Consider the following 25,350-nt stretch of genomic DNA (forward strand, 5'->3'; position numbering starts at 1 on the left):
ACAGTTTCTGTGGGTCATGAATTTGGGAACAGGTTAACCAGCTCGTTCTGGCTCAAGATGTCTCATGTGGTTGCTGTCAGGATGTGGACAAGGGCTGCAGTCGTCTGAAGGCTTGAACTGGACTGGGGATCTAGGTCCAAGATGGCTTATCACAGAGCTGTGGACAAGAGGCATCAGTTCCTCTCTGGCTGTTGCTGGGAGGCCTCAGTTTTTTGCCACATGGGCCTCTCCATAGGACACGTAAGTGTCCTCACGATATAGAAGCTAACTTCTGTCAGAGTGAACAATACCAGAGAGAGCAAGAGTGAAGTCACCGTGCCTTTTGACTTAGTCCCCAAAGTCGCACATGGTCACTTCTACTTTTTTTCTGTTTGTTATAGGTGAGTCATTATGTCCAGCTTGCGCACAAGGGGAAGGAAATTAGACTCTATCTCCTGAAGAGAATTGTATCAAAGAATTTGTGGACACATTTTAAAACCACCCCAAGTGTATTCTAAATCTTTGTAGAGGCTGTTGGCAAATTATTCCTGCTTATGATACTGTAGTGGGTTGAATAGTGTTCCCCCTAAATTCATGTCTACCTGGAATCTCAGAATGTGACCTTATTTGGAAATAAAGTCTTTGCAGATGTAATTAGTTATGGATCTCAGGATGATCTCATCCTGGATTTAGGGTGAACCCTGAATTCGGTGACTAGGGTCCTTATAAGCAGAGGAGAGGACACAGAGAAACACAGGGGAGAAGGTCACAGAAGATGGAGGCAGAGATTGGAGTTTTTCTGCCACGAGCCAAAAAACATCAGGAGCTACCAGGAAAGTTTCTTCTCTAGAGCCTTCAGAGGGAGCATGGCCCTGCCAACACCTCGACTTCAGACTTCTGGCCTCTACAACTTCCAGAGAATAAATTTCGACTGTTTTAAGCCACCAAATTGTGGTAATTTGTTATGGCAGAGCTAGAAAAGTTGTACAGATTTCTACTTAAATTTGCCTTTGAATAATCTTGTTTTAAACTTAACATTATTATCCCAAACACTTAAATTTTCTTGAAAGGAGACTAATTTTGAGGGTCATTTGTTGTAAAGTATCATTTATTTTTTGTTGACTAAAAGGAAAATACAAATTGCTGCTTTTTCTGTGACACAGCTAGACTCATTGCTGCTCAAAGACTTATTAAAGAAAAGTCACCTGACTGAGGATTATGAATTTGTCAAATTAACATGTAAGTGGAGCACAGGGTGTTAGATGGTGAGCTGAGTTTCAACAACAGACTACAAGAGAAACTGAAATAGAGAAGTTTATTACTCACAGGACCTGGAAGAAGTAGCCGGCATGCCTTGAGGGACCACATGGGGAGGTCAAGACAGGATGCAGAGAGAGCAAGAGAGACAGGCCCTGGGGCACATGCTTTGCTAGGATCCGGGGTTGGAGTGCTTTGGAGTGGTGTGGGGTGCTGCTATCTAGGGCGTGTGCTTGCGTGATGGGCTAGTGTCAGTTTAAGGTGCTTGCAGGCCGCTTGACCAAACAAAATGGATCCCGAGACAGCAATACCAGGGAGGAGCTTAGCTAAACTCTTGACACGGAGGGACAGCCAGCACGGGCACTCTTTTCCTGAATGAACAACTAACCAGCTTCTGACTTTGGGAGAAGGAAAACCACTTAGTCCTCAGGACAGTGCTGGATGTCAGGACTGAGGCAAAACTTCAGTATGAAGTCACTGTAAGATCACTCAACATCCCAAGTAGCTAGTATGACTGTTCATCCTGACACTGGGTAAAATTAACTTGGAGGAAGGAGATGGTTGAGAAGTGTTATGCATTTAAATTTTACTCAAGTTAGATTTAATTTTCCCATTTATAATATCATGTATGAAAGTGTATTTTGAAAGAATTGGTTTGGTAAGGCAGATAGGGAAGAGTACTGAAGAGGTTTGTTTATTTGTTTTACTGGGTTTTTTTGTTTTTTTTTTTGCCTTTGGCAAAAGTTCCATGAGTACTAATTTCATCTGTAAGTGAAAAGTATTTATTATTAGGCCCCAGGCTCACATAAATACAGCAGCAGAAGTTTAAGAAACAAAGTAAAATCGTTTTGATAGATTTCAACAGATTTTCCCCCTAATTCCACTGACGTGATTTTATACCCATGAGGTTTAGAACTAAACAAAAATGTCAAGTTTTAGCATTATTTGGGGTGTGAATCTTTCAAATGAAAATTGAGGAAAACATTATCAAAGGCCCATGAGAAAAATATAATGAGTTTTAAATAGCACAAATGAAACAGCAAGCAAGGTCTCACGCTGAGAAACAGGGTTAGTGAAAATTTAAGTGAGCCCTGAGCTTAGGGTGTTGAAATTCCTATTTGGAATTTTGTGGCTAACTGGGTGGGGAAATGGGATATTGATATCAGGACAAGATTAAAGCCAAATGCAAAACTCAGAATACATTTATCATGATTATCATTATTGGAGTAGTGGTAATTAATCATGTGCTAAATACCAGCCGTTCAAAGAGCATGTTAATTTGTTACCTTATATGTTGGAGAAATCGATACGTTACTTTATTGTTTGGCAATATTAAGAAACTTGTTATCTAGGATTATCACTGTGCAACACGGCAGAAAAAATAGATCACAGTGTTCTCATGAATGCTGTTTCTGTACTCAGATATATAACCACATCTATATTCATTCCAACACTTCAGGAATCCAAAGTAAAGCAACTGTGCCATTTAAACAATAACAATTGACGCACCCACACACTGAAGTACACTTATGCAATAACATAGCCTCAGAAATGGAGAAATGGTGGCTGGGAAAAATGAGTTCTATAGAAACTGAAACATTCAGCTGTAAGTCAGAGGATTTTACTTTGTTTCTTCCCTATTCCCACCTCCACCACACCAAGTTTTATTTGTTTGTTTAATGACATGTAATTTTAAGAGATTTTGAGGAGATAGAAATAAAAAGACCTAATTAAATATTTGTGGACAGAATGGAGAAGGATGAACCAGGAAAGAATTCAGCATTTAGTACTCTGCAGAGAAAGTTTTCAATAAATGTTTTTGGAGGTTTGAATAAATATGAATAACTAAATGAACAGGGATGAACTAATCTGCATATGATTCTGGTTTAGATGACTGACGGAAGAAAGGTCATGCCATGCACACAAAAGGAAAGATGGGTTTATTTTGAGTTTGAGATTCCTATTGTACATACCAGCAAGTTTTGGTAAAACAGGAAGGTTTGAACCTAACGTTTGAGTCTATGGACATTTGTTCTTTGGCATACTAGAGTAATCTTGGAATATTTGATGAGAATTGCTTACAGCTTTCAAACAACTTAGCTAGGAAATAAAATCTAATATTATCCTTTTGAAAATGATAGATTGTACTGTAGAAATGGCATGAATTAGAACTGACAGTGATTGAAATCATCATTTTCTAAATAATCACTTCTTGCTGGAAACATTAAAAACTGCAAAAATTGGCCTGAGAATAGTTAAACAAAATGATCCACATAAAATAAAACTAAAATGCAGTACAATTTTGTTAATAAGTAGAGTATGATTAAAGATTTAAGCTTCTTGTGAAAACTGTCACAAGAAATCTATGGTTAGATTAAACTGTAAAATTTGAATTGAGAAAATTTGCTTTCATTAATAAAAATGGCCTCAAAGTCAAAGCTATAACAGTAATATTATGTTATCCAAAAATAATTGTGCTGTCTTTATGGTAAAATTTAAACAGAAATAACATTGATTGAGATGAAAAGAATTTTAATAAAATACAGTCGAAAAGATACATAAGTTGTTTGACAGTGCAGTATAGGAAATTGATCAAGAAATTAAGTTGAATTAACAATGTTTGATCTGAAAAATACTCTATTAACAATAATTCATCTAGGTTAAATCTTTATGGCTAAGATCTTTGTGTTTGTAAAGACAGCATCAAAACCTTGTTGGGAATCAAAGTGGCAAGACCAAAACAACAGAGTCAAAATAAGGAGACAAAAACATTCTGCTCAGCCCCTGGATGGGGGTCGAGAGCTTAGGAGAGAGAGAGCTGAAGTAGAGATCTAAGTCTGGGAGACTTTAGAAAGTATACGAAAGTTGAAGCCATGGATATGGATGAGCCATTCTGGGAGAGAAGAGGACCAAAGAATTGGAGTCCAGTTAAATATAGGAAAAGATTGTGACGTGAAAATGAAAAAGAGGACGATGATTACGTTTTGTCTCTCAAGGTTCTACTCTCCCGGGTAGCAACGTTTAGCATTGACTTTGATATTTTTAAACTCTCTAAATTATAACCTGTATCCATATTCAAGAAAATGTGCGATATTATGAAACTGCAATTGTAGCATTTCAGAGTGTATGCAGAACAGTTCTATTGTCTTGATGCCCAGATGTCAACTTAAGTATGATCCAGATGCAACATATTTTGGACCATATTAAACATCTACTTGTCCTACTTTTATTGTTGTATGTAAAAAGCAATGTAGTCTGTTTATCTTTTAGCTCTTTGATAGAATAAAGCTCTTCTGGATGCCAGCAAAACATCAACCAGATTTTATATATCTAAGGCATGTCCCACTTCGAAAAGTCCATCTCTTCACAGTTATTCAGATGAGTTGCCTTGGCCTTTTGTGGATAATAAAAGTTTCAAGAGCTGCCATTGTCTTTCCCATGATGGTATGAAACTTCTAAGTCAACTCTTTTTCTCTTCCTCTAATTTCTGCTCTCTTTGGAACCATGTGAACTGAAATTGTAACAATAGAGTCATTTTGAAGAATTATGGGAAAACTTGGTATAAACTTTAGCCACAAAAACTAGTGATTAGGATAGAGTTTGAGATTATAAATGAATTTCAGTGATTTATATTAGTTTTGTCTCTATCATTCTGAATATTGGTAGCAGTTTGAATTAATTGAAGTTGAATGGGAAAACGTAAACTTTCAAAATTTAACATTAAAGATATACTAGCAAATCTGAAAAGGTAGGGGATTTTTAAAATTAAATTTCATTAAATATTTCAGATAAATTTCAAATGCCTCCAAAAATATAGCGAATTTGAATGACTATAAATAATTTAATATATTATCAGCATAGATAAGAATGGTTTAATGTTCATTTGAAATAATGCAAAGTATTAACTACATGTATGTAAGGAAACAGTCAAATGTCTTTTGTGGTTTTTTTAATAGCTTCTTTAAATGACTCCTATAAAATCAGAGCCATTATTCTGGGGATGTGGTAAGAAAAGGAAATGAAGGAAGCAAAAGTACAGACGATATCTTTTATACACATATATCTTCAAATTACACTTTAATCTCAGCTCTGATTGAAATTGATTTGTTTCCAGCAAAAAACAAACAAACAAACCTACATTTCTCATTTCTATTTTTTTCCCTGTTTTAAACTATTTTATTATTTACTTCAGGTGTTAGCTCTGGTGTTTGTAAGAAAGTTGATGGACTTTTTGTTTACCAAACGGGAACTCAGCTGGTTGGATGATTTAATGCCTGAGAGTAAGAAAAAGAAACTAGAAGATGCTGAAAAGGAGGTAAGTCAGAGCAAAATCAATATCTTATAAAGAAAAAGAAGTACTTGTACAGGAATAGCTCTTTGCAAAATTAAATTATTGTGCTTATCTTTAGATAGTGATTACTAACAACCACAGGTGGACTAGTTTGGAAGATTAATGTTTAAAATCATAAAGTTGGAACTTGAACAGAGAGAGCACACAAATCTTACATGAGGAAACCAAACCCTAATGAAATATGCAAGTACTTTGTACTTCCTTATCCTCTAAATTGTAAGGTTTATTTTTCTGATTCCTACCCTGTGGATGACAGAAACTTACTGATGCTTAACTATTTCCAAATTATGCTCATGCAATGATTGCTTTTTGGTTGAATATGTGAGAAGAAAAAGGAGACATTATTACTGTTGGTATTTTTCTAGGGAACAAAATTTTAATCAAAAGATTCTAATTCTAATCAAAAGATAAAATTAGTTATTCTTGAAATAGATGAAATGCTTAAGAGGAAAATGTTGATCTGATTTACTTTCTAAGTGATGTAAGATTGAGTAAATGTTGTTTGAGGAACTTTTGGGATTTAATTACTTTCATGAACTACTGATTTATCCTATTATGTTTTGTATGTTAAAACAATTTGTTTTGGGGCTGGCCCAGTGACGCGGGCGGTTGGGTGCGCGCGCTCCGCTGCCCAGCCCCGGGTTCGCCAGTTCCGGTTCTGGGCGCGCACCGACCCACTGCTTGGCAAGCCATGCTGTGGCGGCATCCCATATAAAGTGGAGGAAGATGGGCATGGATGTTAGCCCAGAGCCAGTCTTCCTCAGCAAAAAAAAGAGGAGGATTGGCAGATGTTAGCACAGGGCTGATCTCCTTACAAAAAAAAAAAAAAACAATTTCTGTTAAGTTTTATGGCATATTTAAAGTTCATGTGTAAGTCTGGGTCTATTTTGAAGGCTAGTAATCATAATATTTTTAAAGTATATTAAAACTACAAAGAATATAAACAAAAAAAATGAACAGCTCATCATTTAGCAGAATGATTGAGCCCACAGATTATAAAACATAAGAACAAAATTTCCATGTGAATAGAAATGAAAGTGAAAGGAAATATTTGGTGAGAATTGTGCATTATTCTTTCCATTTTTCCTTCTTCTACAAGGTGGTCAGTAAATGTATTCAGTTTCCCATCTACAGCATATTTTCTCAAACCATGGAAATATTCTTCTCTTCTTTGGGGAATTCATTTGCAAACATTTTAATGGTCTTATGTTTTACTCAGTCATTAGGTGCAGCCAGATAAAGCCACAAAGTCTAATGAGATTTCTTTTCAGATGTTTCCACAAATATGGCTACATAATGTGAGACTATCTGGCATTCCTTTACTTTTCCATGATGTCCCATCACTGACAATGGATTCTCACATTTAGAGATTGATCATGATGATGTATCTTAATTCTGTATGAATATTTCAATTTTCCCAAATATTTTGGAAGACATACTTAGAATCATACTTCTAGTAATATTAATATAACATTAAAAATATCATATTATAAAATTTTTGTTGTTATTTCTTTATTTTTCTGTTTGGTATATTCTTATTTAAGCATGAAAGATTTTTTAAAATAATGCTTTAACTAGGATATTTTGATAGTCTCTATTTCTTTTTAGGGCTTTGGTAGAAGTTTGCTTTTATCCTCAGATACTATTCAAGAAAAATATGACAGAACTTGATATAAATTAAATGTAAATAAGATGGGCACCAGAATATAGAAATTCTAAAGCCTTAAATTATGCATACTTGATGTAATTAAAATTATTCAGGTTAAAAACAATTTCCAAGAAGGTTTAAATTCCAAAGAAGACGATTTTGAATACAAAACTCATTGACCGTAAGCTTACCCTTAGTCTTTCTAGTAATGAGACTACTATTAAGTGTACTAAAGCAGTTACTTATAAATATAATTTTGCTTTGATTTTCTGTCAAATATCTTTACTACTTCTGTAGGAAAAAGCTAGCAACAGTCCCAGCCATATAATTATCCTGTCTACAGCATTCTCCTTCCATATCCATACCATGGAACATTCTTGCCCTTCTAGAACTTTGTAAAATGAAAAATGATATGTATATATAGTATATTATGCTTAATATTTTTCCCTTTTATCATGCAAAGAAAATTTCAAATTCTCCCTTTTTATGTCTGTGAAGTAGGAGAGAACAAATTTGATAGTTATCATAAATTTATTAAAATCTGCTATTTTCATTGCCCAGAACCACTCACAGAGCTGCATGTGTATGGTACTTATATGTATGTGTGTTATATGTCCCTTTTGGAATTTATTAATCTCAGATAGGCAGGCACCCTATGTAATGAGCTTCCAACCTTTTTACGTTATGGACCCACTGTACTCCAATGGGTATTTACTGTTTCCTGATTATGAAGATAAAGATTTTAGAAGTAGTTAAATATTACTAAATTTCCTAGAACTCATGTTTTCTAAAAGGATACAAGAACAGATTAAAGATCTGTTGAGGCGAATTTATAGCTGTATCCTTCAGATCTTGACTATGAAAAAAAGTAAGGGAACATGCCTTGCAATACATTAATCAGGCAGGTTTACAGACCCTTAAAATCTCAAATAGATTAATATGATGATACTTTCATGTGATCCTCAGTACATGGAAGAAAACAAGAAAACCAATGGTACAGTGAAGATATAATCCATAATTGAACATTAAAATATAGTTCTGACCAGTGCAAAGAAAGATAATTCTCCATCTGACAACTGGAGAGAGAAAAGGAAGTTTGAAGAGGTTCATTTTCTAACTTGGAATTAGTATTAAAAAAATATGATCTGTATAGAGAGCAGGAAGATTTAAGAAGGATTTCACCGAAACTTCAGTTCTGGTTGATTTTCTACTTGGTCACCCAGATCTCGGTATTTCATTTTCTTGAGGTTATGGACTCCACTGAAGGATATGTTCTTCTTACTGTGGCACCTTATATCAAGGCCCAGTCTTAAAGAAATTGTACATTAAGGTGGTAAATGGACAAGTTCTCCAGAAATGTTGCATTTCTGCAATTACTCAAATTAATTGAGTAACTTTGTGATCTGGAAAGATGGTAAATAGCAGAAATATCTCAGCTCCCTGAGACTTGAATTTAAAGTAGGCTCACCTCTTGTCCTTTTGATGATAGTTACAAGCTTGTACCTTTATCATCCAGGGTTTTACTATCAGTAGCCCACTTCTGGTCTCATGGCATTGAGAAAACATTAGTTTGACCTTAAAATTCAATAATGAGTTAAGCAGAATAAATAGCTACACAGGCCAGTCCAAGGTCGCAGAGCTTCTGTTCCAAATTTTCATGTACTTCATGCATATGCATACGCATATGCTTCAGTTTTTAGAAAGAAAGGATTATAATCAGGATAGAAATGAATATTGGAACCCTGACATTTTGCACATTGCTCTGTGTAAAGGGAAGACTGCAGAATCAAATTCTGAATGTCCAAATTTGCTCAGAGTACCAACATGCCTTCCTTCCCACTTAAATATTCTTTAGGACATTATACACATTTGACAAAAGGGCTGCTGTTAAAAGCAGAAAGCCCCACCAGAATGTTTGCTCCTGGGTGGGGGAGAAGGAGGTTAATGTTAGATAAATCCTGGAAATTCAGCTCTGGGCAGCGATCAGGATATTGACATATCTTGGTTTATGGGAGGTTCACCCTAACATACATGGTATAGGAAAAAACAAAAAGGGGGCAAATGAGGCATGTGATCTGAATGAAGCAGGATCATGAGCAAGGCCAAGAAGATGCAAAAGCAATCTAAAAACAAGGGCAATTAAACAAATTACAGAGCACATCGTACTGCTAAAAAAGATCAGAATTGGTTATGGATTTGGGAAGCATGGCCTGATTATTACACAGGCAAATGTTATTTCTGATTGAATCTTAGGGTGAGGAAAGCATGTTCTTCTTCCTCAAGTGGTGATTTTCAAAGTGTAGTCCCAGGACCTCTGCTGCATCAGCCAATGCCTGGCCGCTTGTTAGAAATGCAAATTCTTGGACTCTACTCCAGACCTATTGAATCAAAACTCTGGGGATTGGGCCAGAAATCTGTGTTAACAAGACCTCCGAGGTGATTCTCACGCATGCTAAAATTTGAGATAAGACCTTTCCTAAAACCACAGAATCTGTATCTCCAGAATATAATCTTCTAAATCCAAGGTTACGTTATCAGAATTTTTGTGTTTTATAATAATTTAGATAAGTCACTTAGAGACACTGAATCAAATATTCTGATGAAAAACGTATGAAAAACATCCATCTGTTTATATGAATTCTATGTGGACGACCCCTCTTCCTCATTTTTTCTTTTCAGCTTTCATTGTTAAATGAGTAGTTTTATGTATTGGCTCTTCTATCTATTGGAAATTTTAAGAGATAACTCTTATAAATATAACACTTTATGGGTTTCAAAGTATTTTTAACATATATATGTAATGCTTGCAGCATTATCTGTTCTATTTGTAATTGAGGAAGGATATGATCAGACTTCTTATGTTCTGTAGGCCTTGTTTTCCTCTTGGTTAAAATAAAGGGGTTAAACTTGATTTCTGAAGTCTCTTCCATTTCTTAAGATCTATGAATTCTAAAATTTCTGAATATTTTCTCTAATACTCTAGGATCTTTGTGAACATTGGCTCTCCGCTGTTGTACTTTGAGCTATTTGAGGGTTCCTACATAGATGCAGACTTTACTGAGAAATGGATATAGTAACAGATGCTACCTGTTTCACTAAAGGTAGAGCATTTGCTAGGTGTCATGATATATGAATCATATTTTTTATGCTATCACAAAATATAATTCAGATTCATGATGTAGTTTTGATGAATAACAACCTATTTGTCAAAACACACTACAATTTGACTCCAATTTTATTTCCACTTATACTCAGCATAGGCCTTTGGCTTCAGCCAGGCTGTTCATTGTCGTATAAACACATCTTATTTATTCCCACCTTTTATCTTTGGCCCACATTGTTTCTTCCCACCTAGGGTTTCTTCCTTTCTACAACCAAACTGATAAATAAGACTGGCTCAGATACCACTTCCTCTGCTCCTGTACTTTTTACGATGATCCTTCTGATCCTCTGAGAGTAGGGTTTACATTTTTCTTTTCACTGTTGTATCCAAAGTACCTAGCAGACTTCCTGTCATGTAGATTGTGCTTAATACATGTTTGTTGAATTGATTCATGAATAACTCCTGGATTATTCTTCTTATTCACTGTGTGCTTGGCACATAATTCATGCTCCATAAATGTTTGAGTGCTGTTGAGTGGATTAGTTTTCTTAAGCCTCAATTTTCCTGTCTTTTACTGGATATAGCATTAACTGTCCTTTGCTTATTTAGTATCTGAAAAATGCTTTGACTATCTTAAATACAAGATGGCATTTAAGTCACAGTGTGAATATTCCTCTAGTGAAATTGGTAAAACCCCTCAAACGTTCTTGAGTAAACTTTGATCATCATCCTTTTAACATCTTCACCATGTTGTAGAACTCAGCATATTTTTGATGAACACTGTGTAAATGAAGCACGGAATGGAACTCATTTTCAGGTACTTCTGACTTGTAAAGTGATGGATACCCGGTTAGCTTTATGCTCTCTCTGTCTCTCTTTTCTGTGTGGTTGAGACAAACTAGGTTGTGATTGTCGTGACGGCTAGTGCCTGATTTGACTGCTCCTCCCCAGAGAGTCTAAATTTTTGGCTTCCTCACAGTGCTGCCTGGGATGCAGCCGGCCCTCCATCCCCGAGCTCCAGGGCCCACCCAGCTTCCTTCTGGCACTGAAGGCAGCGGCTGCTCTGCCACCCTTCTCTTCAGATAAGCATGGCTTGGAAAAGCTATCTTTAGAGGTGATGAGTTTTTGTTTGGATAGAATTATGACTAGTATAAAGCCCACACATGCTAACAAGCCACAGAGTGCAAAATAATTATTGAAAGCAATTTGAAAGAAAAGTGGAAAATCATCTGAGGAAAAAACAAAATTGTTCCCAAAGCCTTCGTCCAATTTTTTGCTGTTAGATTGAATCTTGAGCCTTAGCTTTCTGCTGCCAGGTAACCTAAGGACTGATGGCACTGTTCTTCTCTTCAGCTTTTTTGAGTTTTACTCTTTATTAAACCTTTGTACCTTGCTTCTTGACATTTTATTCTCAGTTGATCAGAAAACATCCTATATACGAAGCTTATCTTTCAGTGGACAACCTTGTATCTTGGGGTTTACTTAAATAGCATTTGGGATTGCTAGATTTCTTCTATGTCCCTCTGTGTCCATTAAGGTAAGCTTTTCTATAAAAAAGTAACCTTTTCTACCTGAAAGGATACATATGCTCTGCTCATGGCCTCAATGATGTGCATATAAGTTAATATGAAATACGTATTATGTTCCATGTATAGTGACTAACCCACTTGCCAGGCATGCCTCATTCTAGGCTGCAGATTAGCTCTGCTCAAATGCCTAAATGTGTAATTTCAAACCAAGATACTATCTACTCACGTTAAATTAGTTCTAATAGTACTGCCAAATGACAAGGGGACTAGGCATGCATGAGTAATAGGTACATCTGATGGGTCTTAAAAGAAAAATTTTCCTTGAAGAACAACAGAGAAAGAGAATAGAATTAATCTCCATAATGCAAAGGGGTAACAGACACATGTCATTAGTACTGCAGAGTCTAAATGTAACATAGGGCTTTGTGGGAAGGGGGCACTTATAAGCAAAGAAGTAGCAGAGCTCATGGAGTCTCCTAGCCTCTCCGTTATTCCACAGCATAGGCTGGATATAGATATTCTGTGTGCAGCATGGCCGAGGTCCCAGCAGAGGGGAGCCTGCCTTGGTTAGCAAGGTAGATGTGTACAGAGAACATTCCAAGAGTGAAAACGAGACCTGCCCCTACATTGTTTTATATAGTCATAGGTTAGCTGAAGAGGCTCTAGAAGGCACTGTTTCTTTAAGTAGCAGAAATATGTCAAGGGCTCTTCAGACTAGGCAGTGTGTAAGTTGAGAGTCAAGATCGGCATACTGAGGACCATGCGAACAGCCTTGCATACCAGGAATGATGACATGAGCCAAAGGTTATGTCTTTCTGGAAAGTGACTTAGACTAGCCAAGCTAGCTCTCTGCTAGGCTACTAAAAGAGGGAAGGCAATAAGCCCCCAGGGCCATCCCTATTTTCACTCCTCAGTTCCCGTTTGGTCAGGGGATCACCTAGCTCTTTATCTCTAAACATCTTAAAATTCCATTTCTGGAGTTGGAGCCAATAATTCTAACATTTTTAAATGGCCCCAAATAGTTCTCTGTACTTGAGCAATGCTAATTGACCCATTTGAAAATAAATGCATTAAGTAGGAGCTATAATCTATGGATAACTAAATTTTTTTTTGGTACATGGAAAAAGATTGATGATAAAATTATTGAAAACTAAACCAGGACATTTCAACATGGTAGAATAAGATTATCTTCATCCCAAAAATATAGTCGTAAAATGTTATATATGAAGAAATGAATATATGAAGCATTTCCACCCTTTAGGGAAGAGTGGAATATTGTCATTGTAAGAATGAATCTGAGGCATAAAACAAAAGCATAGGATGCATCTAAGTAGAAAGGCACACCTGTGTTTTGGTCCATGCAGAAGCATATCTTCTACTGTCTCTTTCCAAGTCGCTAGAGGTGTGGTTCTCAAAGTGTTGTTCTAGACCAGCATAATCGGCGTCACCTGGAAACTTGTTAGAAATGAAAATTCTTGGGCCCTATTCCAGACTTACTGAATCAGATACTCTGGAGGCGGGGCCAAGCATTCTGTATTTTTAACAAGCCCTCCAGATGAGTCTGATGTAAACTAAAGTTTTAGAACCACTGCTCTAAATACATCCGTCAGCCCCTCCTAATAGAGCATTTTGGAAATGTAATTTCAACTTTGTAACAACAAACTGATTATGTTAACCATACTCTTTTTCTCATAAAATTTAGATTAATTTTTTTAAAAATCTGCTTGGAAATTAACCATGTTTTACATTGAGTGACATGAAGGGGATTGTTGTTAGCATTTAAATTACTTTGTGGTATGAGACTCTCATTAATTACTTTATGTTCTTGGTAGCTGATGCTTTATTGAAAGGACCTGTGCTAGCATTAATAAATGCAAACAAAGTGGAAGGTTCTTAGGTTAATGAGACAGTGACACATTAATCTGTGTTTCTTCTTTAATGTAAAATGGAGACTCATCAGGTTCACTTTATATATTTTACATTTGTCTTTCCAGGAAGAACAAAGTATGTTAGCTATGGAAGATGAGGGCACAGTACAGCTCCCATTGGAAGGACACTATAGGTAAGATATAAATGTAAAAACACAGCAATTTGAGGAATGGAATGTGTTGTTATATACTCTACTTAAGAATTTCATACTATGTGCATTTGTATAGAGGTTTGTTGAAGCTCTGTTAGAGTAGAAAGAACTGAGACTAGGAATTAGATGACCCTATCCCAGTTCTAAGTTCTGCCACTAATAGCTCTGTGAGTATAGCCAAGTAGCATAAAATGAAGACATACAGGGAGCTGTTAATTGAAGTCTTTTCTTCTCATATTTTACAATGTATATGAAAGCTCTCTTTCACATCCTTTGAAAGTAGCACCTGAAGGCAGGTGGCGATTCAATTCTGGGATAAATGAGCTATGTATTCACTAAGTTGATCACAGGTTAATGTTTGAACTCTGGGAATTTACCCCTTAAAAAAGGCACTTCCAAATAGGTAATCTATTTCCTGAGTTGAAGGAATCAGTTATACCAGTCATTTTAGGAAATATTTATGTAACTCTCCAAAATATGCTAATGTTCTTTATGCACAAAGACATAGCAAAAGAAAGCAAACTCTTGTAAGTTTTAATAAAAAATTTTGAAAATATTTGGCCAAAAGTTATATGTACCGTCTCAAAGTGCTTAAGGATAATTTAAAGCCATCCCAGTAAAAAAGCAGAGAAGACTTTTTTCTGAGGAGAGAAGTTGTCATAGTGTTAGAAAATAAAACATGAGAGAATCTTCTGGATCTTCAAGGTCTGACTGTAAAATCATATTTCCTAGATTTTTAAAATATAATTATCTACCACTTAAGGGTTAGCACAAGTATAGAAGGTGTTGTCTTCCTTTTTTTTTTTTTTAACAATATTTATGTTTTAAAATCCTGTTGATTGTTTAGTTGAATCGGCATATTCCCAAGTGTGTTTTGTAGAAACCAAGTCTCATGTGGTACCCCTCTCAAAGAATTCTGTGGTTAAGTAAGTTTGGAAAATATTCCATACTGCATTCCAGTTTGGAGTTTCATAAAGCACATGGCATATTAAAGAATCTAAGTAGTACTGCCTTAAAAAGAAAAGTTTAACTTTGTTTAATCTAGCATTTTCTAAAGTGTTTTGCTCACAAAACTCTTTGTTATATAATATTACCAAAAACTTATATTCCACATGACAGTCTTTTGGGAATTATTTGATCTCCTGCTTCGAGTTATCAAGGGCTGGATGGATTAGAGGAATTAACACATGTCAGATTGGGCAAGGGAGGGAGCATGTGAGACCCAAGGCTTTGCTCCCAACTCTTGGTGTTCCTCTTAAAAGTTGGATTTGTTGCATCAATAAGGGTCATATGAAGCCTAGGCTATCTGTAGAAGTGGATTTTTTTCACAGCAGAGTATCTTTCCTACATGTGGTAAGAATAATGCTGTTTTCTCACTTAATGAAACTTTCTTTGATTTGGCCTATGATTTATCTCTGCTACCATTTGGTTGTGTTTCTAGCCCTGGGCATTTGGAGCACTCTGAATGTCATGTATAATTGGTGCCACTTTAAAATGTAAAAAAACATAGTATAGGTGCTGATATTACAGGCTCTCTCAGCCATTTGGAAAGACCTCTGCCAAATACACAGGCTGCATTCATTTATTCAACAAATATTTATCTAGTGGCTTCTAAGTGCCAGGCTCCGTCTAGGTCTTGGGGGAACAGCAGTGGACAAATGGTCAAGAAACCTTGTTCTCGTGAAGCTTGTATTCAAGTAGACTGGAGGTAGGGGGAGACAGAAAATAAACAAATGAACAAGTAGGGTAGTATAGTATTTCAGATGGTCAAAGTGGAATAAAAACAAAAAGCAAACAAGAAGGATAAGGGTGCTATGAGGGGATGGAAATAGAAATTTTAAATAGAGTAGTCAGAGAAGGCCTGTCTGAGTAGGTGACATTTGAACAAAGGAGGGAAAGGGCTGTACCATGTGAAGGAACATTACAGGCAGAGGGAAGAGCACGTACAAGGCCCGGAGACAGCAGCAAGCCTATAGTGTTCCAGAATGGTCAGGGGGCCATTGCATGTGGCTGGAGAGGAAGAAGCAGAGGTGTAATAGCAGGAGATGAAGTTGGAGGGGTGGGGTGGGGTCAGAACCTATAGTCCATCTAGTTGGCTTTGACTCTGAGTGAGTGGGAGCTATTGCAGAGTCTGAGCAGAAGAGTGAAGTGCTCTGCTGAGCTACAAACGTTAGGGGCCAGAGGCTAAGAATAAACATGCAGAACCTAATCATTGTAATTTGAAATGGTCATTTGACATTAATTAGGAAAACTGTAGCCAAAACCAATTCTGTAAAACTAGAATCTTTCATTTAGATTTTTATTTTTTACATTTTTTAATAATTGAGAGAACTATTCAAATTTTCAATTTTTAATTATCAAAAATACTATGCAAAGGCATAAGACTGTCCTATATTTAGTTTCTATTACTAGATAACTGCAGTTACTTGTTTAATGTTTATTATTTCATTTTGGGTAAACTCCTGTCTAGAGATGATCCATCTGTGATCAATATTTCTGATGAAATGTCAAAGGCTGCCTTGTGGAGGAATCTTCTGATTACTGCCGATAACTCAAAAGATAAGGAGTCAAGCTTTCCTTCTAAAAGGTTTGAACTCTAAAATAATGTGAACTTATACTAATCCCAGTCATTTTATGACATGAATCCATTAGCAAAAGAATAGCATTAGTTTCCATTGAATTTAAATCTAAAATGTTTCAGAAGATTCTTTTAAAAAGTGGGTAGAAATTGTAATTATCACATTTGTTTGTTTTTCAACATCTCCCTTTCAAATTAAAAGCTCACTCCAAAACTATGACAGTGGGGAGAAATGGTGCTATAAATGAGTCCCAGTGCATGACATTTTTGGACATTCCTTTTAGTCTACCCTTTTGCAGTGGGATTTTCTTGTATTCTCTCATCACCACTGCCCAGCATCCCTTAGATGTCTGTCCACATTTTGCTATCCCCCATTGTCCTTTTTTAAAACCATATGGCACATGCAATGGTGATTTTGTATTTAGTATATTTCTAATCCCGTATTCCAACCCCGTAAAAATCTTCCCTAACCTCTTTACCCCAAAACTTTCAATTCCAGAAAGTTCTATCCCTTCTTACTTCTCTGTATGCAAACATTACAAACTACTTCTGTAGTTGTGGATGATAGTTTTAAATGCATGCTGGGGGAAGAGAGTATCCTTAAGTATCAAGACCCTACATCACAGGATTTCCAATTGAATTTTCCAGAATATAAGTAATAGCTTAAACTATCCAGTCTTCTTAGATGCTGATCTGGAGAAAAATCTTTGTGTTATGCTGATATCTCTTCTTATTAAAAGAGTGATTGAGGGATTTGGGACAGTGTTTAATAATTAATTTCCTTTATTTTCATGACATTAAATTAACTTTTTCTACTTAATTTTTATATTACATTTTTGTCATAAGCTCCCCTTCCTAATCACTCTAGAAGCTGATTCCCCAAAGGTAAGACCCTCTCCCTCAAACCTGTTTCTTGGTTGCATTTCCTTATGTTAAATGTGTCTTCTAGAAATCTGGTCAGCCTGTGTTCTTTGTGTGAGTTTTGGGGAGGCAAAAGGCATGGAGAGTCTTGGGCTTAGATCCAGTATCAGACTGTCTATGGTGTTCCCATAACTACTCAGCTCTTTAAGAGGGTTTGGAACTTGAGTACACTTTTTCCCCCACATGATTTATACAGATGCATTGTATATAAATCAATAAATCTCACAAAACTGTATTTAGTAATGGCATCAAATTTCTATATTGGAAAAAGAAAATTTATCCCTATAATTAAGAAATTGCAAACCTTGGAGCTTCAATTTATGTACCACCATGCTTCCAAACCTGCATGATTTATCTAGCTTCATGAGAATATTTGGAAACATGGGCTAGAAAAAGAGGCTACATTAGACTAAGAGACTATATCTCTTGTTGCTGGTTTTTGTCACCCCAAAATGGCATGCTGCTTCAGTGTCATCTCTGTCCCAAACAGCATAAACAAGACAAACAGTGGATGTGCAGATGTCTTCACCCCAGAAGATCTGGGGATTAGTCACACCTCTCTCTCTCTCTCTGTCTCTCCTATCTCCAACAATTTACTCCAAAGGAGGTTAATATGAGTTACTCAATAGGCTCTCTCAAAGTCTTTTGGTTGATGTTTTCTGTCTTTAAAATCTTCATGTATTTCTTCACTTGGCTCAAGCTGAAGTATTATTTTATTCTAAAACGTGCTTTATCTTCCTCTCCCAAAGATCCTTGCTATCTTCTGATAGAGGCATCCTCACAGTAATTCTGTTTTGCCAGAAGTCTTGGAAGAAAATCAGAGTTATGAGAAGTATTTTCTCAAACTCATTGAAATATGTGCTTGTGGGCCCTTTCACATTAAAAAATATGGCATTTCTATGATTTTTAAAAATGTGAACTCCAGGTTTATAGGTCAAAGTAAAATGCCAGCCATGGAAAATATGTGAAGAATTTGAGACAATCAAGCTTGTAGATTGCTTTCCTTCCTGTATTGTATGGATCCATAGTCCAAAGTCTTTCTCTATTTTACTTTGGTTCAAGCAAAAGTTTGTATGTCATGATGTTTTAGGTACTCCTTAAAGTAAATAGTAAAGTCAAGTGATGCTTTTCACCAGAAAAACCTAGTTGTTTTAAAAATACATATCTAGATGACTTCAGACAGTAGATTAACTCTAGTGAACAATGCAGTGTGCTTTAAGCAGGTCCAATTTTAAAGAGACTATCCTTTATATTTTGATACAACCACTTGTTTCATATTCTTTGAACATATGTTCCCACTAACATCAGGTTCAGACTATTGTGGAATGAAAGTTTACCCAACTTTCTTTACCTTTAGATGTGATAAAATCTGTAGCTTTCCATGTAAAAAATATCTCTTGGTTAATGGTTAATGTCTTTCATCTTCATAACAGTAGAAATTGGCAGGAAGAGTGTGGCTTCCAGAAATCCTAAATCCACCGGCACTAATAACAGCAATACCCTCCCAAAGCCACTGCTTTCTCTTGGTATCTGTTGAAGACATTGAAGTATGATGACCAGGAACTGTAAAAATTTCATGTCTGCTCGAGTATCCATTCATTACAAAAAGCCCTGAAGAGCAGGTTACCCGAGTCTTCATCTCTTGAGACCTACGCTGGCTTCTGTGCAGTCTTGACACCCCCCACCCTTCCATCCTATCCCTTGCTATAGGCCCTACATGCTTATCAGAGAAGCCTAGATACCTTTTCTTAGTGGAGTTTAGAATAGCAGTTATATTTTCTCCATTATTTCATTTTTTGTTGTCAAAAATATTTTATCCAGTTTAACAGAAAGAAGGATATAAGAACTACTTGTAAATTCTACCACATCTGCAGGATGTGTAATCTGATCCTAGTTCCACAGCGGTATATGTACATGGGACAGGCTCCTCTTCAGCTTATTGAATGGATTGGTGGAAATAGGTCTCATTAAAAACCACATTGTATCAGAATAGGTGAGCAACTGCTATGTATTATAAAACTGACACCCAAGATCGACATTTCTTGGGAAGGGGCCTGGCAACACTAGGAAAAGCAGCACTTGATTTTGCCCTGGTGGCAGAGGCTAGGCTCTGGGACCACCCTCCCTGCTCCCCTCTGTGCCCCGACTCCTACCACCTTCTTCTATCCTGAATTCTCCTTCTTTGCTCTGATTTCCTGGGCCGAGGCTCTCTCTTGACTGCTTGGTAAATGTTGTTCATAACAACTATTTTGGTGTCATTGAAAAGTAACAGTTTCATAGATTGCTTGGCAGCATGAAGGTAGGGCTCACATTTTCTTCTCTCTAGAAATAGTACTTCTTTATATTCTAAACTGTAACTCCTCAAGGGTAGGGACACTGTCTCATCCATGTTGTATCCCTCGATCTTTGCAGAGTACCTGGAATATAATAGATATGCAATATACGTTTATTGCAATAGCACACAGTAGATATGATATATTTTTAATAAATATGTATAATGTATTTATTACAATGAAAGTCTAGAATTGATTGACGTCCTAAAAGATGAAGGTAACAAGGAATAAAGCGAGAGTAGCCGTACAGTGAGATTCAAGTCAATAATGTTTTTCATAGAAGTCTTCAGCTGGTTATAAAATTTCTGCTTCATAGTTTGCTGAAATCTAATCTGATATAAAAACCACTGGTTTTAAAGAGGGAAAAAAAAGAAAACCCCAGTCTTTTAATTGATTACTGTTTTGTAATCAAACCACCAGCATGACCAAAGCAGGACGGCAAGAGGAAGCACATCTGTGAATCAAATCGACATGCAGAATCTCTTTTTTCACTGCTTGGTGACTAATAGTGCCACTGGGAATTGGCACATTTATAAAATTTTATGGAGCAGAGCATTGTGCTCATAGGAATTGTGTGTGTGTAGAGACCAGCATGACTCTGTCCCCACAATCTCCTACAGATAAGATCTGTTATTCTGTCTTTCAAAAGATGGAATTCACTGGAATTGAGAATGCCGGCCTCAGAATCCTGGCATTCAAACTACAAGGGAACTTAGAGGCCATCTAGCTCAAAACTAATTTACAGATGAGGAAACCAAGTCCCAGGGAGATTAAACAACTAGCCCAAGGTCACACAGCTCCTTCTTAGCTTCTGGGAGCTGAATATAATCTTCCAACTCCAAGCCCAGGCCTTCCTCCACTGCCCCATGCTGCCCTTTTTCATTGGCTTTGTTTGGCAGAAGAGGCTAGGAGCCAGGTAGTGCCCAAGAAAAAGTTAATTTGGAAACTAGGGTAGCAGACACTTGTCATATGAAAGGAACTTAAAGTAGAAAAAAGTGAGTCATGCAGATAGAAGAGTTAAAAATACAGAGTTAAGGCTCTCAACACATCATGTGCACACTGTCATCTCTTCTCATGGAAGGAAACAAGAAAAGGGAAAAACGTTGCTTTGCTCTGACCTGTAAGTAGTGTGTGCTGAGAAGTGTGGCAGGCATAAACCCGGGTGCCACAGACACTCGCTCACACCAGCGCTCAGCGCTGGCAGCGTGCCACAGATGGCAGAAGCTCCGGCACTTCTTACCTGATGGTGCCGGGTGGTGGTGACAACTGAGAAGGGCTGTTTCTAGCTTGAATTGGAGGAAAAACAATTTAAAAAACACACTCTTCGAATGTGTCTAAGTTATTGACCACTAAGAAAGCTGCCAGGAGGCCCCGTAGAAAAAAGGGGTTTTTAACTGTCACTTGGTTACTTGCAGAAGAGTTATAAAACCAAGGATTTCCCTGCCATCCACTGTTTTATAAATTTATATTAAGGGCCGAAGTTAACAGTAAAAATGTGTGGGTTCTTCCAGCTCAGGGCCTCAGAGGCTGGCTATGGGTTGCCCTTCGTGTCAGCGGCAGGGAGGGGCATGGAGAGGCCCCTGATGTGGAGAGCTCTGCCCTGGGCTGGAAGTAGCTGGGGAGTGAGCAGTTCTGCCCCTCTGGAGGCATGTACTCTTGGTGTGAGCTTCATGCACGTGAGCACATTATTTGAATTTTCCATGCAAACTGTCAACGTGAGAGTAGGAAAACTGTACATCAGAAAAATATCAAAAAAAAAAAAAAGACAGAAAAGGTAGAGTTGCATTACCAGCTCGCCCATTGATAAAGTTAATTGGAGAATAGATAAAACATAAGCCAATTGGGAATGAGTTTATTCTGGAAGGAGTGAGATGGAACATGGTTCCTCTGATGGACAGGGTGAGGGTTTGTCTGTGAAGACATAGCACAGGTGTGTGGAGGTCAGCGTGTGGGGGGACCGCCTCCTCCAGACCAGTGGAGCTGTGTCTGTCCTGCTGACCACGACACAGTTCTCACCAAAGGTCAGGATCCAGTCTGTGCACAAAGGATGAGCCACTTGCAGCCGAGCCCAGAAATACCTACTGCGACATCTTGTTTGTGCCATTTATAGTGTCAGTGCTATCTTGAGATGGGGCGTGACTGGCATTTTCAACAATCATCAGTGACTCATTTGCCCAAATGAAGACCTTGGTATTAATCTTGCATGCTTTTGGAACTGTTTTAAAAATGTCTGGTTTTTGTTTGTTGGTTTCTGTTTTTTGAATTTCCCTCTCTCTGTAGTTCTTGGTTTCTAGCTCACTGAGAGCAGGGGATTTTAATTGTTGCTATCTATCTATGCTTCGCAGCATGAAAGAGCAATGCCTAAGGGCCCTTGTGGTGCTTTGGGGTTGATGGGTTTTGTGTCTCAGCAAGCAGACCTCACAGTAGCCATGCTGGATTGCAGTAACAAATTTCTCCTTTTTTTTCCCTGTAGCATTGAAAGCCGAAAAGAGAAGAAAGCTGACTCAGGGAAAGGCGTTGACAGGGAGACTTGTCTATGACTTGATCTTCAAATTATTTTTACATATACATGAGAAGAGTGCCACAATTATTAATAAAACTGCTTTGATCATGTATTGTAAATTCTGTCTCTAGTCCCAAATCCACCTTCATACTGTAAGTAGTGCAATACTTGTTTCATTTCTGTGTTTAAACTTCTGAGCAGTGAGACACCCTTATGAGCATATGCAGTAGCTAATGCAAGAATCTCTGTGTTCCTTGCTCTATGTTAGACATTTGTAAACACTGGATTCTCATTGTCAGTTTTATGAGAGCAATAGCTTTCTTAAAGAGATAAGTCATATTTACCTAGTTTGTATTTTCCTACTTTAGTGACCTGAAGATACCTGATAATTTCATTCAGAAGAATTTTGAAAGGTAGTTTTACTTCTTTTTATTTTTTTAGTGACTTATTTCAAAAGACCCCAATCAAAAAGTGAGTTCGAAGGCATTTTTTAATAATTATATTTATGCATTTCCTTGATTTAATATGATACATTTAATACATAAGAATTTGTATGTAACTAAAACTTAAAGTCATTTGAAAAAATATATAGAAACCTGTTCACAACTTGTTTAAAAGAATCAGACACTAATGCAAAGAGTCAAGTAGTATTTGCTTAAAATTCAAGTTGTGATTACATGATCAAATACTAGGCTTGTATGAAGTGCTTTAGAAAAACTTTGTAAGTTTTGTGAGATTTTCAATATAAACCTTTATCAGAAATATGCTGTTAAATTTCTCTCCCATTGACAACAAACGTTTTCCAAGTAAACCTATTATATACATACTTGTGGAATGCCACATGGTGAATCATTGTACATGAAATTCCACTCCTGTACAGTTATTCTGCTGCTAAAGGTCATGTACTGCTTAATGCTGCTTTTGGATCATGTTCTAATGTTAGACTGACAGGTCTCCAATTGTAATTTTTTTCTGCAAAGCTCTTTTCCACTTTTTAATTTAATTAAATGCATGTTGTAGAAAAATGATTTTTTTAAATGAAAATTTCAGATTCTGTTTGAGAAGGTTCTACAGATATTTCAGTCCATATGAAATAATCCATCTTTACCAAGCTTATGTAAGAGGAAGGAAAGTTAAGAATTTTTGAGCTTTACTAAAAATACGGTATTTCATTTCATTTTAGATGAATGTGAAGTTAATAAAGACAAAATCTCATAGTGCTCTGGTTTCCTAAGAATGACCAGTGATCATCAACCTTATAATCTTCAGTGTCCAATTTTGTAATAATTCAGAGCCCTGTGGATTTTCCAGACTATTAATTACATATTCTGTGTATGAGTGCACAAGAAAAGTGAAAACAAATCCTCTTGTGATTAAGCTTATGAGAGAAATGAAAAAACAACAAAGCCTCTATTAGGTTCAACATTTTGATACCTTCTGAAAAATTCCCCTCACAGTCTTTTAAGGAGCCATTTCTTTTATGGAACATAAGCCTAAAGAATATAAGAAAAATTTGCAGTTAATAAAGTCTGTGTTTATAAATGCCAAGGAAAAATACAGAAACTTTCCATTCCAAATGTGTTGCCCTGGTGTGTTTTATAATACATATACTACATTGTAAGCATTTCCATTGTTTTATGATTTAGATTAGCTGTACACACCAGTCAGTTCCAAAAGCAGCCTCCTAGTCTTTTAATATATTAATAGCTGTTCTATTGAAAACGATCATAGTGAATTAAAACCTTCACATGATCACCTATTTGAATAAGCAATCATATCCAATGAAATTCTGTATTTCTGAGTATTTTTATAGTTATTTTGTTCTTGTGTGAATTTTAATGCTATCCCTATGTTAATCCTAATATTTTGAAATCATATAAAATATAAGAAAAACGTAGTGTTATATATTTCCTCCTAATTTCAGATTCCTGGTCAAAATTACTGAATATCTTGAATGTAATTTATTGCAAAGTTTAGGTAATGTGTAAATGTGAGTAGGATATTGTGTTTTTCACAACTAAGAAATGTTATGTGGAAATAAATATTTATCCTAACTAATTTTCTTGCACATTTTAAATTGTGATGCAAAGTGTCTTGTCTTTTTTTTCTTAGTGTTAATCAGAATCAATGTAGAACATTTTGATTGTTTGAACATAGTATTTAAATTTAGACACCTTTGATATTAAGAAAACTTGGTGATGTAGACATTTCAAGACTGTTCAAACAATTTGAACTTTATGAACAAAATATTATGAGAGCTATAGTAGGATGTTATCTCTTTATTTTCCCAGAGAGCAGTGACTTGGGTGCTAATGGCCTTGCTCCCATGACTAGTAAAAGCTTCCAAGGTCATCAGTAGGATTTCCCATTATTAGAACTCCTTAGACTTCTGTTTTTACCCCTTATGGGAAAAGCATTTCTTGAAATTTGTCTCCTCTTTGTTTGTTACAGTAGGTCAAATGGGACTATTATTCTTTTGTAGCTCTCTAGCAGTATGTTGTAGAGGTAATTGCATTCAGAACTCTAATGTACTGGTTAGTATTTTTCTCTTCATTTGTGAGTTTACTTTGTAATTGCTACCATTTAACAGCGTTTCATATTGGGAAGTTTTTTCCTAAATATAATCGGAGTATCTCCTCGGTATACTTTAAACCCATAGCCTGATAGAAACTCTCCACTGACAATTCACAAGCAACTTACATTTCAACATAATTCCTAGATCTTTTAGGATTTTTCTTGGCTCTTAAAAGTGTAGCTTATTTTTTTCCTGTCTGCACTGATCTACCTCTGTTTCTGTTCAACTGTAGCTTGTTTGCTCCTGGGCACTTGACTATTTTACTATCATTGCAAGATTGCTCTCCAAATTTTCCAATATATCTATCGCATATATTCATGCAATGAAATGAGATGAGATCACAAGCATTTGAAAATTTTATGAGAGTAATTTGGATAATATGGTGATTCTCTAACTATCTATTTTGAAAGGCTACTTGTAATCAGTCCCCTTGAAGAAGCCTAATATTCAAGGATTACTGATAACACTTTATTTAGAGATCTCTTTGGATGTT

General features: G+C 36.4%; 1 protein-coding gene across 3 annotated transcripts in view; it reads left to right on the forward strand.

Annotated features, from left to right (window-relative positions):
* SLC4A10 (solute carrier family 4 member 10) overlaps positions 1–22,319 on the forward strand; it is a 212,320-nt gene extending 190,001 nt beyond the window's left edge. For all 3 annotated transcript variants that reach the window (XM_058549098.1, XM_058549099.1, XM_058549100.1), the window contains 5 exons: positions 4,507–4,680; positions 5,429–5,551; positions 13,862–13,929; positions 16,418–16,534; positions 22,253–22,319. In XM_058549098.1, coding sequence (XP_058405081.1) covers positions 4,507–4,680; positions 5,429–5,551; positions 13,862–13,929; positions 16,418–16,534; positions 22,253–22,319 — 549 coding nt within the window. The remainder of the gene's footprint in view (positions 1–4,506; positions 4,681–5,428; positions 5,552–13,861; positions 13,930–16,417; positions 16,535–22,252) is intronic.
* The last annotated feature ends 3,031 nt before the right edge of the window (positions 22,320–25,350 follow it).

This window comes from Diceros bicornis, chromosome 10 (assembly GCF_020826845.1).
Source record: "Diceros bicornis minor isolate mBicDic1 chromosome 10, mDicBic1.mat.cur, whole genome shotgun sequence".
Classification (NCBI taxonomy): domain Eukaryota; kingdom Metazoa; phylum Chordata; class Mammalia; order Perissodactyla; family Rhinocerotidae; genus Diceros; species Diceros bicornis.